This window comes from Triturus cristatus, chromosome 1_2 (genome assembly GCF_964204655.1).
Source record: "Triturus cristatus chromosome 1_2, aTriCri1.1, whole genome shotgun sequence".
Lineage (NCBI taxonomy): Eukaryota > Metazoa > Chordata > Amphibia > Caudata > Salamandridae > Triturus > Triturus cristatus.
The window spans coordinates 966116563-966131189 of record NC_140580.1 but is presented as its reverse complement, the minus strand read 5'-3'; the positions used below and the strand labels follow the sequence as shown (position 1 = coordinate 966131189).

The 14627-nt window shown below is 47.9% G+C and overlaps 1 protein-coding gene across 2 annotated transcripts in view; it reads right to left on the bottom strand.

Annotated features, from left to right (window-relative positions):
- LOC146868465 (LIM domain transcription factor LMO4-A) overlaps positions 1 to 14627 on the bottom strand; it is a 42326-nt gene that overhangs the window by 17208 nt on the left and 10491 nt on the right. For both annotated transcript variants that reach the window (XM_085610261.1, XM_085610269.1), the window contains exon 2: positions 8174 to 8421. In XM_085610261.1, the coding sequence (XP_085466387.1) occupies positions 8174 to 8412 (239 nt within the window). In that variant the 5' untranslated portion in view covers positions 8413 to 8421. The remainder of the gene's footprint in view (positions 1 to 8173; positions 8422 to 14627) is intronic.

Genomic DNA, 14627 nt, shown 5'->3' with positions numbered 1-14627 from the left:
CAAACATGGCTCCCCAGGGCGCACCACCACCTCACCCCAAACCCTGGCGCCCCAGGGCGCACCACCACACCCAAACCCTGGCGCCCCAGGGCGCACCACCACACACCCAAACCCTGGCGCCCCAGGGCGCACCACCACACACCCAAACACTGGAGCCCCAGGGCGCACCACCACACACCCAAACACTGGAGCCCCAGGGCGCACCACCACACACCCAAACACTGGCGCCCCAGAGACCGCTGCACACCCCAGCCCTCGCTCCCCAGGGCTGTTGCACCACCACACAACCCAGCCCTGGCTCCCCAGGGGTGCAACCCATGGGTCACCTATGGCTCTAAGGTGAGAGCTCCCCGCCCAGCCCAGGGTTCAAGGTTGCGGTCCCAAAGAAGCAGGCCTGGGTTTCGGGTAGTGTTCAAGAGGTAACCCATGGTCCCAGGTGTGCATAAATGTATCTCCTAGATGTAATGCCATAAACCAATCCTGTCGCCCAGGTGTGCGCTCATACCCTAGTTCCATGTGCCCAATGCACATGTGCTGCAACTTCGCGTGCTCAGTTGCAGCTTGGACATTACCCCGGGCTTGCGCATGCGCACTGCAGCAGGTCTTAACTCCCAGAACATGGCAGCATCTTTAATGGCTTCGACAGATGCGCTCTTCGCTCCATTGACTCACTAGAAAGGTTCTCAACAAAATCAACAGGAATAACCTACTTCTAAAAAGGCTGGCTCTGTCCGAACACCCAGAGCATCGCCCGTGCTCTTTTTTTACGTAATGTAGACTAATCTGTTTGTATTACCTTCACCTCTGTGCTGTCTAAAAAGCCAATTAAGCGCGATTGATGGGAGACAAGTTCAATAATAATAATATCACAATTTCAAAAAGACATTTCTTCCGCTTCCAGAACCAACGTGATCAAACAGACCTGCTGCCTACCCCGCCCCCAGCCGCCTCCTGCTCTCCAAACACCACGACTTGCCAAGACACAGCCAAAGCAAACAGCCGAGAAAGCGCCCGAGGAGGGCGGCACTGCTGCCCTGACAAATTAAAATAAACACAAGCAGGGTGTGTGTTCGCTTTTAATTAATTTCTGCTGCGTGCAGGCTCGGGCGCATTGCCCTGCATGGGCCGTTCCACCCGGCGGCGCAGCAAGGGAGCAGGCCGGGAGGCTCGCGGCCGGGCCCACGCACGACGAACCCTCGAGGCGCGACCTCTGTAGGCATAAACAGCTTATTTCTTCGAACCTCCCAAGCACACTATTTGAATAAACAGTTCAAGTTGGCCCACCGTGTCCATTCGTTACTCCTCGTAAGTTAGGCCATTAGAGCACAAAGATGGCAAAGGCAGGGTTGACAAGTGGTTCCATTAGGCGTGATTGGCGATATATCCGTGTGCGCTGGGCCAGAGCAGGGCTATGCGACTGTAACCAGCATACATACTCAGACATTCTCCTATATAGTGCATGAGGTCGGGAACGCACAGCTCAAACAAGGAAGCCATGGTTGCCACCATTTCACAGCTGCACTGTCTGCAGCTCATGCAGTGATCGAGGCCGAGGCTCAAGTAGTTTGGGGGTTGCTTGTGTCCCCTTTCGGAGGGACTATGGCCTTCTGCTTAGAGCTTGACTGTCTCTTGGGGCAGAGCCAAACCTAATTTGCATTATATTAGTCCCCATCTGAAGTGGCACAGCCAGGAATATATAGAAAATAATGTAGCTGAGAATTTACTTATGGCGGAGACTAAATTACACATCCCACCCATCACTTTCTCAGCATGAAAACATTCCATCAGCTTGGGAAAGACGCATGGGAATATGAATACAAAAAATAGCTAGACATGTGTAGGGGGAAGCAAATTACACATGCCACTAGTGATGCCAACAGAGACCCATGTGAGCCACTTTGACATGCAACAAATTATCACATGAAGTCTATTGCCAGATTTCCCTGGCCACCCACGGATTGGAGCCAGCTTTTCCAGATTACTAGCAATGGGGATGATTGGCAGATGCACGCACACACTTCGCGATGACCCATGAAGAGGTCCGTGTTCACAAATGTGCAGCTCTGTAAGTGGGTGGGAAATCGAGGGCCCCAAAACTCTGTAGAAAGGGAGGGTCCGAGGCCAGACCAACCTCAAGTAGGGGCTTGGATGAAAAAAACAGCCTAAGACATATCGCAGTGTCAGAGAGGGGCAAAAGGGAGGTCACAGGAAGAGAGAGTGGGAGCAAATGCCCCAATCAGCTCTCCAGAGGTAGATGGGAAATTTGATAAGGATTACAGTCTATAGAGCAGAGCTTGAAGAGGCCAACAGACAAGCGCAACCATTCATCCCTATAGGTTGAGATTAACTGCAAAATCATTCAACACACGCATCAATGCACAAACTACTTTACAAAGATTAAACAAGAATGGATCTTTTGTTCACATTGACCAATGTTTATCTTTATTAAACAGTGCATTTAACAAACCAATCTTTGCTACGAACCAGCACCAATCAACCAGACTCCATCAAACAACCCCAAAACCTTGTGAAAAGTGTTCACACTCTAAAGTGCTACAGTGAACTATGATAGAAATGTGCTGGAGATGCTGTGACGTAACATTTTCCCCCGAGTTAGTGGAATCTGTTAAGAGCTTGGAGCGATGTTCCACCTCCAGCAGAAGTTGTGGAGCACCAATAGACCTGTGCAGACTGCGTATGGCACGCGACTAAACTAAAGGAAACTGATCACTTGCAGCTTTGCCTGTACCAGCAAAAGTGCTTGTTGAGGTGCTCCGCTTCCAAATGTCTCATCATTGAGGTGGTCCGGTTCCTTCAGCATTACTACAGATGCAGTAGTGAGGAACACACTGTTAGATAAGTTTAGCTCTTAGGAACCAGGTTACAATAGCACCCTAAGCAATACAGAGCTCCTAAGGAATATTTGGACAAAGGGGACATGGCATGTACTTTTGCTGAAAACAGAAGTCCACGAATTTATAGGAGACCAAGATTATGTTGATTTGTACACAAATGAAAATGTTTCCTTCCAATTACCCAACAGCAACAAGTCAATCTTCAAGCAAAACCAGAGAGGGCATTGGGAAAACCGTGGATGTAACCGTGAAAAAACATGGGCATGAGTGGCAATCCTGAAAAGCAGGACACTAAGCGCACTGGCTTGCACCATATACCACAACAGATGGATTGCCACCCAGACTGGAGCAAAGGCACTAGCGGGTGTTGGTCAGCATCACTCATTTGGGCCGCAAATACCCATTTCACAGACCACTAGACTCGATAGCTTACCCTACCACACTTCAACCTGCTCTTCACGCAGTGACTAACAGCTTTTGGGACATCTGGAAATAAATGATCTCCCCTTGTCCCAGTAGCATAATGGCATCCCCCACCCCCGAATAAGGTGATGAGGCCACCCCCTCCCCCGCCTTGACCTTTTTCCAACAAATCTGTCAGAGAGCCTAACTAACCAATAATGCCATTGTCTTTAACGATAACTGGAGGACAGACTATGAAGAGACGTACTGACAGGAACAACGTGAAGAATCATTAGAGTAGATCCAGTTCTGAGACCATAGGGAGCACTACCGGCTCAGTTCTGGGGGCTTCAGGTGAGCAGCATCTGCATCCAGCTCTGGGCGCTGCAGAGGAGTACTACCCGCCCCCAATTCTGGGATCCACAGGTGAGTTTTCAGGACACTTCTGAAGGACAAGTTTCCTACATGGCAGAAAGGCAGTAAAGAAAGGTGGATGGCTTGTATCAAATTAAAGGAGGAAATGCTCAGGAATACACGGATGTACATCCAGAAATAGACGGTCAAATTCTTCAAGGGAACAGGCTCTGCAAATGGCTGCATGGGAGACTGCTCCCAATAGTCCGGGTAGGCAGAGTGGATGCATGAGGGCTCAGGACCCACATAACTCATCGAAAAGCAAAGCACGCGGAACACTTTCCACCTGGGTGATTCTGAGCTAGTGCATCCTAAGGGCAACTGGGGACATACTATCTAGTGATGTCCTGGGAGTAAAGTGCGGAACTAACCACGCTGCACAGACTGCTGCACAGTTAATGAAGAAAACTGCTCGTCTCGGAAGCAAGCCACAGACAGTCCATGAGCTGCTTGACTGGGCAAAGATGAGACTGCATTAGTGATTGCCACACAAAGTACCACTGTTACCTTTTTAATCAGGCACTGAGCTAGCCCATCTGAACAGTAATGGAATTATTCGGCTTCTGCTACAAGGTTCAGCTTTGAAGCGCTATGAATAATGCATTCGCTTTCACAGAAGGAGCCTAAAAAAAAGTCCTTTGATCGGGTCAGTAGCAAGTGTTGAACTTGGAGATATTGTACCAGCTATGCGCTGCCCCTCAGTCCTGCTCTGTAGGCACTGTTAAAATGTGTAACCTGGTTTCCAGCAATGGCTGTCCCTTCTCTCTCAGCAATGACACTGCAGGTAGTGCACCTGTCCTGCAGGTAATGTTCTGCTGAGTTCTCGAATAGAGCAAATCGAGACCTGCTAATAAGTTGCAACCTGTAGCGGCCTTTCTGGCTGTGTGAGCCCAGACGCCGCAGTGCTCAGCATAGGACAGCAATCGCTCTGAGCCAGCACTAGTCTCAGGCACAAGACATGTATAGCACCTCTAGAAAGGGGCACGGCTGTGCAAGGGCTGCAGCACACTTGGTGGCAGGCAACAGTGGCTTCATTGCAGCAGCCTTTCACCCATGAGCCTCTAAAAGCAGGGGGTTCAGAGCTAGGGCGTTGTGGGTTGGGGAGCAGAGGAGGGTCCGCAGATCCTAAACCTGCCGAGATCAGATATGCCTCTTTCTTCAGTCCGATGCAGACAAAATGGGTTCTGTCGGGTGGGTACAACGTTAGTTTTTGGTTATATAATTTATGCAAAGTAATTGAATAAATCACTTACAATAGGAAGAGGAAAAAGCATAGAGCACCTTTCACTTATCACAAATTGAGCACCATAATGTTAGATTCTTGGAATGGATATGCATTCTTTACCTATTAAACTCATTTCATTTTTAGTAACTGAACTGCTCAGACCTCCATACTTTTTCCTCTTTCTATTGAAAGTGATTTATTCATGCAAGTAATTTGGTATAAAATGTTGTATAACCAAATACCTAATGTTTCACCCTCCCGACAGAACAAATTGTCAGTAGAGCATAGGATTCCCTGGTTCCGAGGAACACCGGGTCACCCCATTGTCATTTAATGCGCTTTCTTCATACTTCATCCGCCTGCAGTCCTCAGCCACCCAGCTTTGCTGGTCCTCTTGCCATAATTAGCTGTAGTTTGTAGCTTATTTTGCTCCATGTTAGGACAGTTTCTCGTTTCGTACACTCTTTCCCCCCCCCCCCCCCCACCCCCCTCTCGTACTCCTCACCTAGGCCATTGGGCAGAGCCCACTACTTCAGTGCTGACGTGAGTAAGCCAAGGACTGGCATTGGAGTAGCGGCCAATATCCTGAAGGTGTGCGAGCTAAACTGTTGACAATCTGTTTAGCCCGTAAAGCCCATACCGCAACTTTAAAAGGCAGCCCGTCTGGATGCACCAAGAGAGGCCACAGCGCAAGGTGGTCGAAAGCAGGTAAATTCCTGCATTGTATTTATTAGGGAACAAAAATGAATGATCCCTCAGGACTCTAGAATTCCCAACCCCCAATCACAACTCATTCACACCCCACACACCACCATATGTCTGAGCAAGACTTCCTCGACTACTAGAACCAACCTTAATAAAACGTACTAACAATGGTTGGGATGACAACAATCATACAAGTGCCACATCTGAGCACGGCAGTGGTGACAGTGGCTGGCACAGATGCGCACATGCGCACCAACATCTCCAAAGGACCGATGGAGTCCTCGCCTGAACTCTGAACTCTCACCTTGCATCTGCTCAGTTGTAATACTCTGGGGACCAGTTTGTATCCTAATCGTTGCATAAGCCCACAGAAGGGCATTTCCTTGGGGTCTTAAATGCCGCACACATACAGCAGCATCTGGATTCTCCTTTTGTGCCCCTGGTATCCTTGAGCAACAGGACGGGTTGGGTTTGCCAAGAGATACCTGGCAGGAGCCGAACCAGAGGTCTGGCGTGGCTGAGACCAAGCAAGAACCGAGCCAACAAGATTCAGCATGTAAATAAGACCAAATATGTAAAGCTAGGATTAACAAAAGGTGTAATTTCTCGAGTACTTGTGTTTCATTTTAGTACATTAGAGTATTACTGCATTAGTATTTCTTAAAGGTAATATTTTATTAAACATGAACCCCCCCTACCTTCAATGCATTAACACTGCCATGTGAACCAAGAAAGGCCAATTTGCATGTTCATTGGATATATGGCCCATATCAAATTGTCTACTAAGACAAACTGGAGCATTTACGCAGACTAAACGTTGAAATCAATTTCTATAGGGTGGTGTCGGATATTCCAAACATATATGAGGCACAAAGTAATAAAGTGATTCCATGAGAACACAATTTTGATTAAAATGAGGAAGCTGTGCTTGAAACAGTTTCCTAGTTACAAGATGTCCAATTTTTCGACTTTAAGACTCCCTTCAGACTCCATTAACCTCCAAAAGACAATTTGTTGTTTTGAATTATTTCATGAACTAAATTAGTACTCTGTTCAAAATAAAAGTAGGACAATTTAATTTAACAGGATATATACATAATATGTAAAGTGGCGTTCTTGAAAAATAAAAATGTAGGCGTAAGGGAAGACCGGAGATTTAGTGTTACTATCACTACCTACGCGTGACTTAAAGAATAAAGGCAGAGTGCATCAGCACCTCGATAACAGTTACTGACTCAAAACAATGGAAGCCGCCCTCAAGGGCCGAGCTAGCGCCAGATATTCAACCGGAGTCCGACTCGAGCAGTGACGGGTTTTCCCACGTCTAGGAGAGAGCTTTAACAGCCCTCCTTACTACCGATTTACACTTCTTGCCCTAGGCTTTCAGCAGCAAACAGCCTTTTGTGGGGCTAAAATAGGAACAAAAAGTGCGCCCCATGCAGTCACGAGTGCATGAAGTCGCTTCCACTGGCCCTAGCGTTTTAAAGAATGGACGTCATGGCGCACGCTGGTGCTTCACTATAGAACATGCAATAATTTGAGTCTGTAGAAAGTGCCATGCCGGAGAGGCAACATTCACTAACATCCAGAGGGAGATGGAGCCTAAAGCAATGGGGAGGTGTACTTCCGGTTGGCTGACTGCGATACACCCTTCAAAATCTGACAAACTGCATCAGAAGACACCCAATTCCACACTTTTGCCTACCTGGGAAGCTTGTACTAGGGCTACCCTTCTATCCAGTCCACCCCCATATGTAACTAGCACATCCCATAGGCGGAGGGAGTGATGGGTGGGGTGAACAAGTCTCTTCAAATGGACCAACTCGGACATGCTACCTCATCTTTTCCTTATGCATTTTATGAATGGGCTTCTCCTGGATGAGCGCTGGAGAGTAATAAAGTGAAAGGCTGCGCTGGTCTATGGTGGCTGCTGAGGCGTATACGTCAACACAAACTAGGTTGAGCAATTTATGAAATGACCCTTCAGGCTAAAAGTTCAGAAATCCTTCCTTCATTATTTTCTTCTTCGGACTGGAGACCTGGAAGGGAGCTTCTCCCCAACCACTGAAACATTTTTATTTTGCAGTTAATTTGGACAAATGGAGCTTTGCAGCACTCGAACAAGTGGAGCATCTGCACCAAAGTCTGAGAGGCCCAGCAAAGTAGGGGTAGGATTCTGGAAGCAGTCATTCACCAGGACAGTTCCATAAGAACCCTTGCTCTACAGCAAATTCCCCCCAAAACAGACCTGATTAAGTACATTTTTACTGATTCTACAAGCCAGTTTCAGAGGTGAACTGACAGGAGCGACCCTTGAAGCTCTGCAACCTGCTACACACCTCAAGCTGTAAAGCCAACATTTTCATACAGAGGCATAACGAAATTTGAGGGGGGACCGCAAGGTACACGCGACCCCCCCCCCCCCCCCCCCCCAAATGAGCTCTCAGGCCAGGCTACTGTGCTGGCGGGGATAAGAGACTTGGTTACGCCACTGTTTTCAGTCTCCCATCCACCCCGGATGTCAGCGACCCATTCCGCCCCACTTAGCCCCGGAAGCAGTAAGCATTCTTACCGGATGTAGTCATTCCGACACAGGATCATGCCGCTCTTGGTGTAACACGACGTGCCGATCTCCCCCAGCTGGGCCTGGCAGCAGGAGCACTTGAGGCAGCGGGTGTGCCAGTACCGCTCCATGGAGTAGAGCAGGAAGCGGTCCGCGATCTTGCCCCCGCAACCCGCGCAGCTCTTGGGCGGGGAGCCGTTGCTGCTCACGGCTGTCGTGGTGGACTCCGAGTTCCGATTATTCACCATGATTCGTCCCTAATGAAAGGCAAGGAGAGCACAGGTCAGACCGGCAGCGTTTCAAAGCACCCTACTAAAGCGAGCAGCAGCAAGCACGGACTCTCGAAAGGGCAAGCGCGCATTTAGCCATCATCATAGTGTATCCATCTAGGGCGTTGGTCAACATGCTTCTTAAACACAGGATTCAAAAGTGAACGGTAATAAAGTCAAGATGGGTCATGTTGAGAGAAAATGCAAGCTAAAGGTTAAAAAAAGGCCTTTAAAACACGTGTCCAATAAACCGCACATGATTTTGATTAATTTAAACAGCCAGGGCTCTAATACAAGTTCCCTGTCAATGTACTCGAGAATCATGCTCGGAAAATAAAAATAAAAATGAAACGTTAAGTGTTTTGCAACTGGAATGTGAAGCAGTCAGGTACGCAGACACTGCAGGACTTAAGTTACCAAACTAATCGCAGGTAGGGTGGTAAGGTGCCTCAAGAGGTACCCGAAGACAATGCTACACATCACCAATGTTGGGTAGGCTGGCGGGGTGGGCAGCACTGGTTGGCTGGGACACACAGGATAGGAGATAAAGATACAGGCTCACTTGGCTGTATGGGGCTATGTTCAGCATACAGACGAATCTCATGAAGGGCATTCCCCCCCCCACCCCCCCAGATAAATCCAGTGTACTCCAGAGGGGCACTGGCCTGTCTGTAGAGGGGATGCCTGATGGGCACAGGGCAAGCTACAGAAGTGCTACCTGGAGGGCTCAGGCCAATCCACAGGTGGTGTGCTACCTGGAAGGCACAGAGCAATCTATAGGGGAAGTGCGACCTGGAGTGCCAGTGTAGCCTACAGAAGAGGGCCTACCTGCAAGACCCGACCAGTCTACTGAGGCTGCCTGGAGAAAAGATGCTTATCTACTCAGGAGGCAGGGGCTAATCTGCTGACAGCGTTACCTAGAAAACAAAGGGCAGTTTAGAGGCTAGAGGGTAACGAATGCAAATGACGAGCTAATGCATGCAGGTAAAGCAGGCGATCTACACGAGAGCCTGTACAGAAGCTGCACAGAAGGGGACTACTTTACACGCCTCAGATTCCCAAAGAAATGTGTAGTCTCAAATTCAATAGCTGCCAAGTTCAAAATTCTGTCAGTAAAATGTTATTCTCACTTCTCAGCTCCAAGACATCTTACAGCCTCCTGCACAGTCTTCCCAACTGCTCCCCCGGCTGCCACTATGGTACGTTGTCTCCTTTCCAAAGGAGACACAAGTACCTCAGATGGGTAATGTTCGAGTGGGTCCCATTTATGAACACCTGCCACTCTGAGTACTGCAGGGAGTGTGTGCGTGTGTTTGTCACCCAGTGTTCTGTGCTTGTAACTAAGAGCACCAGGTGAGCAGGCAGAGGACGACTAGCATCAATGGGAGACAGGACTTGACAACTATCTTTTTGCAGGCCAGAAGGGCCAGGGAAGAGTCAGTCACACGGTTGGCATGTGCCCTAGCTGTCAGTGTGAAGCATCATGCTGTAAGACATCAGCGAAGCCCGGTGAGTGGGCCGGTGTGGCATCAAAATTAGAAAACAAAAGACACACAATTGATGGACGGAATGCTGAACAAATCAAAACATTCACCCCAGTCAAGAGATCTGGTTTAAAGCCATCATTCTTTTGCTCACCATGTCACCCCAGTTTAGACCTGGCCATATGCATATCAGTCTTGACCCTGTGCCTCATGGGAACTGTCCAGCCCGGAGCTGCCAAGCCAGGTCCTCCGTGGACCGGAAACAAGCATCCTAGGACCGGTTTAAGGCTTTCAGCCCTCAGCCAGGATAGCTTGAATCCAGTGGCACAGTGAGCTCATGACCCATGTCTAGGCATAAATTTGAAAACATGCATAGGTCGAGTAATGGTAGGAACACGTACAAAGTGCTTTACTACATACATGTGGTCCTTGACTGGACTGCCAGCATGCATCACGTAAATACGATGAAATAAGTCAGGCACGTACTTAACCAGGAAAAGAATCCAGTAACAAGGTGTGCTACCTTCCAGCCTGGTACGCGTTTGAGATTTGGGTTAGGCCTCGAGCAGGGGTTGTAGATAGAGTGTTTCGACGTGGGGTTTCCAGTCATGCTCCACTGGAGGCATGTTGGGAAGACGACGCGAGGCCCAGTAAACGCCATGAAAGGTGCCCGATTCTCACCGTGAAAATGGAACTCCGGCTGCGAGCGGGGGCGGCTTGAGGCTCCGGTTACAATGGAAAACCTGTTTCTACTTAAAATAATGGTTACTCGTTGGGGAAGCGTTGATTAAACAAGAAAAGGAAGTACAGGTCTGCAGAGCAGCTGAGCGGATTAGGTCACTTTCGACACATCATGGCTTTGTAGCCAACACTGCATGATGGAACTTTTAGGTTAGTTTCGTATCATCCGATAAGTACGAGGACTGACAGTCTGAAAGTAACTCTAAGATGGCAACCATGTACCTGTATGATGCCCCTATGTGCGGATTCTGGAGTGGCCGGAAGGCTGTATGTTAGCAGAATAAAAAAACAACGAAACCTAACTAGTACAGAATCCTTATGAAGAAAGGAAACCAATACAGCAAAAACAGTGAAGACCAGACCGACATTTCACGTGCTGCAGAAGATTTGCATGAGGAAACGTGATCTCATCAACAGAATGGGATATTTCCAGTCGCCCTGCTCCATCCCCTCTGCATGAATCCCCTGAGATTAAAATCAGAGTGGAACAGTGCCCTCTTGTGGCCATTTGGTAAACACTCTTGCATGGTAAACAAAGTTTAGCCACCACAAATGACAGTTTCCAGCGAACCTGCTGAAGGTGACGTCGCGCAGAGCTGATCCCAGCGCCATGCACAAATAAGTAGGGCAGAAATCGACATTTAGATAAGAGGTGGAACACCCTGGTGGGAAAGCGTGGTCTACACATTCACCATAGTTGGAATGCAGCCTCTAAGATGTGGACAGAATGGGCATTTATTCAACTTTTATTCACCCGGTCAGAATGCAGACAATGCACACAACACTGCTGTGTGAAGAATGATTGAGCAAAGTAATGTGTTTACTTAATGCAGTTATTTATGTACGTTTCTGGTGATCAAGTGCTCTAGCACTCGCAACAGACGTAAACAAATCCAATGGTGGTCATTTTATTCGTGCAGAGAGACGAAAGGTCAGCCGTGGGAATTTGATCTTTCGACTCAAGGTTGCTGAGGCCAGCCTTCCCGACGAAGCCATTAACACGCCTTCTCAAGCTGCAAAGTCCGAGCCGAGGTTTCAGTCGGGTTTTTAAATCGGGTAGAGAAACGTGTTTCTAAAGCTGGGCGCACAGATCCAGTCTTGGTAAGTGGCCCAGGTAATGTTGCTTTACAAGCTTAAGGAACAAGAGGTGCTTCCAGGTCTGGGCTACTTATAGAGGACGTGCTGACCACATCTGTTGGCCTGAAATATCACCAGAGGTTAGACGGGAGGTCACTACAGGACATAACCAATTCGTTTTTATGAGGAAAGAACGAAAACTGTACGGCACTAACTCAGCCCAGTGCCAAATACACGGGGTCAGCTGAAATTCACACTGTGCACTATTGAATGGGCCATTTGCGTGGGGCCTTCGAGTGACCGAACACTTCCATCTTTTACGTACGGGTGAAGGGGCACCACTGCTAACCCGTGGCTGCGGTTATTCTGCACTATGTATGAACATACTTTCGAAGTTTGGAATGTATTATGTGGCGTTCCACATACAAATATATACAGTCCATATACTGAGCGCTGCAAGGAAGCCCCTGCCTTGGTTCAAAGTAGTAATGAGGGGCCTCTCAATCTCCCCCAAACTCCTGGTCAGGAAAGAAATGTAAACCCAGGTGGATTTGGAATCCTTTATTCAGAGTTGAAATTCTCGCACGGTCACTACGCAGTGATCTGATGGGAAAAGGTACAATATCTTACCCCTAAATTGGCAGACTCTGTGACCATGGGTACCAGCAGTGCCTGGCATAATTTACATGACTTGGTGGTTCAGTACCAAATGAGCCTGCACCACTAAAGTTATTTGGAGTAGCAGAACCTTGAAGAAACAGATAAGTCTGGATCAGGACCAAAGGATATAAAGGCTGATTAAGAAAACCGAATAGGGTGTTCCCGTGCAAAGGACACAGGAGGCATCCGCCGGAAAACATAGGGCCGAGGTGAAGGGCCATCACACCCGGATTGTGTCATATGCCCTTAAATGGAGCTCACAGAAGGCAAATGGTGAATACAGCTCCAGTAGACGAAGGTTGAATGAGACATGTAAATCCTCAACTCCCTCTACCTCACATGATGCTCAACCAAGAAATGGGAACAGACATTCAGTGGAGACCAATATCTGAAATGATACCAGGGCAAAATGACATGCAATGAAGTCCATGTCCTCTGCAGTGGATGATGCTCAACAAATGGCAAATCAGTCTCCAGCAAGGTCAGAGTCAGCCAGTCGATGGAGGTGGCCTTCTATGGTTTGCTGACACATCGGTCATCAGGTGATGTTGGCAACATCCACTAGTCTCTTGTAAACTATTAAGCCATGTATTTCTCCAGAAACTGATCAAGCTGTATAGTACCATGTTACAAACTTAGGGCCTCTTTAATTTTCCTCAAATATATATATATATTTAACTAATCTCATGCAAGTGAAAGGGGATTAAGAAAAAGGTGATCGCCTTGTTGCTTTTTGAACTGTACAGAACAGGTACACCATCCTCTTACTTTGTCACAACTCACTCCAGATCTGCTTATCAGCCCTCTCGGAGGCACCCTCACTGGTGCAGGGGTGCTTCTGGCATTGTGATCTCAGGAAGGCGTTGCTAAGTTACCACCAGGAGTCCGACCTTCAGCAGCCAGGCCAGCTAGAGGTCAAGTTGGAGCTAGTCTGCTTGCATGCTCTTGCAGCCTGCATTTAGAAGCACCGAAGCCAAGGTGCTTCTACCGACACCACCAGTCTTCAAGGGTGGGTACCAGTCAACTATCCTGGCCTGCTAGGGTCAGTGTAGTAGAGGTGTGCCACAAGTTCCCTCAAAACATCAAATCTTAGCTAAGTCTTGGCATTGGAGACGATACTTCAAATGTTGCTGATATTTAGAAATGGCAACTCTTATGCACTGCTTATGCACAATTGCACAAGCAGCACTGACCAGCAGATTTGTCAACCCATAGCTCTCTTCTCTCTGGCAGAGGTCTCATGGCACATTCTGCTACAGTTACGGCCCAAGTATCCTCGTGCCAGGCTAAACTTACTAACTGCATAAAATGACCCTGGCCTCCAGCAAGGGACAGCGGTACCTGCTCCACAAGCACCTCAGGCAGTCAAATTTAGAGTGCACCCCACTCAACATAGCTTCAAACGGATGGATGGCACATTTGGTTAACATAAGGGATGCCCCATCTCTTATATCAGAGTTAACTGTATATATGAGGTGCATAAGAAGAGAGTTTGCATGGGACACCGTTGCTTCAGATGGTTTTTTCCTGACAGACTGCACATTAACAAAGATTACAATTTTAGGCACACGTTCCTTCTGTTGAAATCAGCGTCGATGGTGCTCTCAATTAGAAGAGAAAGAAAGCTGCAGGGTGTCCAGTGTGTGCCAGCTCGCAGTCGCTTCTAGCGACAGACCGTTGTTGGTGTCCAACAACAAATATATTACTTGACTACTGACTACTGACTTGACTACTTGACGCTGGGCTTTACCAATGAAATCACAATGTACCTTTAAGGCATTTCCCAAATCACTCTGTACACGTTCTTAAATCGAAAGGACGACAGGCTGGGAAGACTACACGGCTCTTAGCAGCGGGTGCATTAACTCATTGAGCTATACACTTTTTAAAACAAACAAAAAAAACTGTCAAAAACACGTTTATGAAGTATTGTTATCAAAGAATGCAACTCCCAATTACAAATGCGCAGCCAGCGATACAAAAAATAATGTTAACTGACCTAACACTATAGTTACATATACACTCCAGAGTGAGATGGCAGAGCTCAGGGTGTATATTCGTAACCATTTGAACGTTCTCTAAACGTGTTTTGGATTTTGTGATAGAAGGTAAACCCCCATCTGTTTGCCTGGGAGCTTATAGGGCGAATGCCAACTCGGACAGCATTTCAGGTGTTTATGTGCCGGTAAGTAGCACAAAGCAGCCTCCTGAGGGAGTCAGGGCGCTACAAAG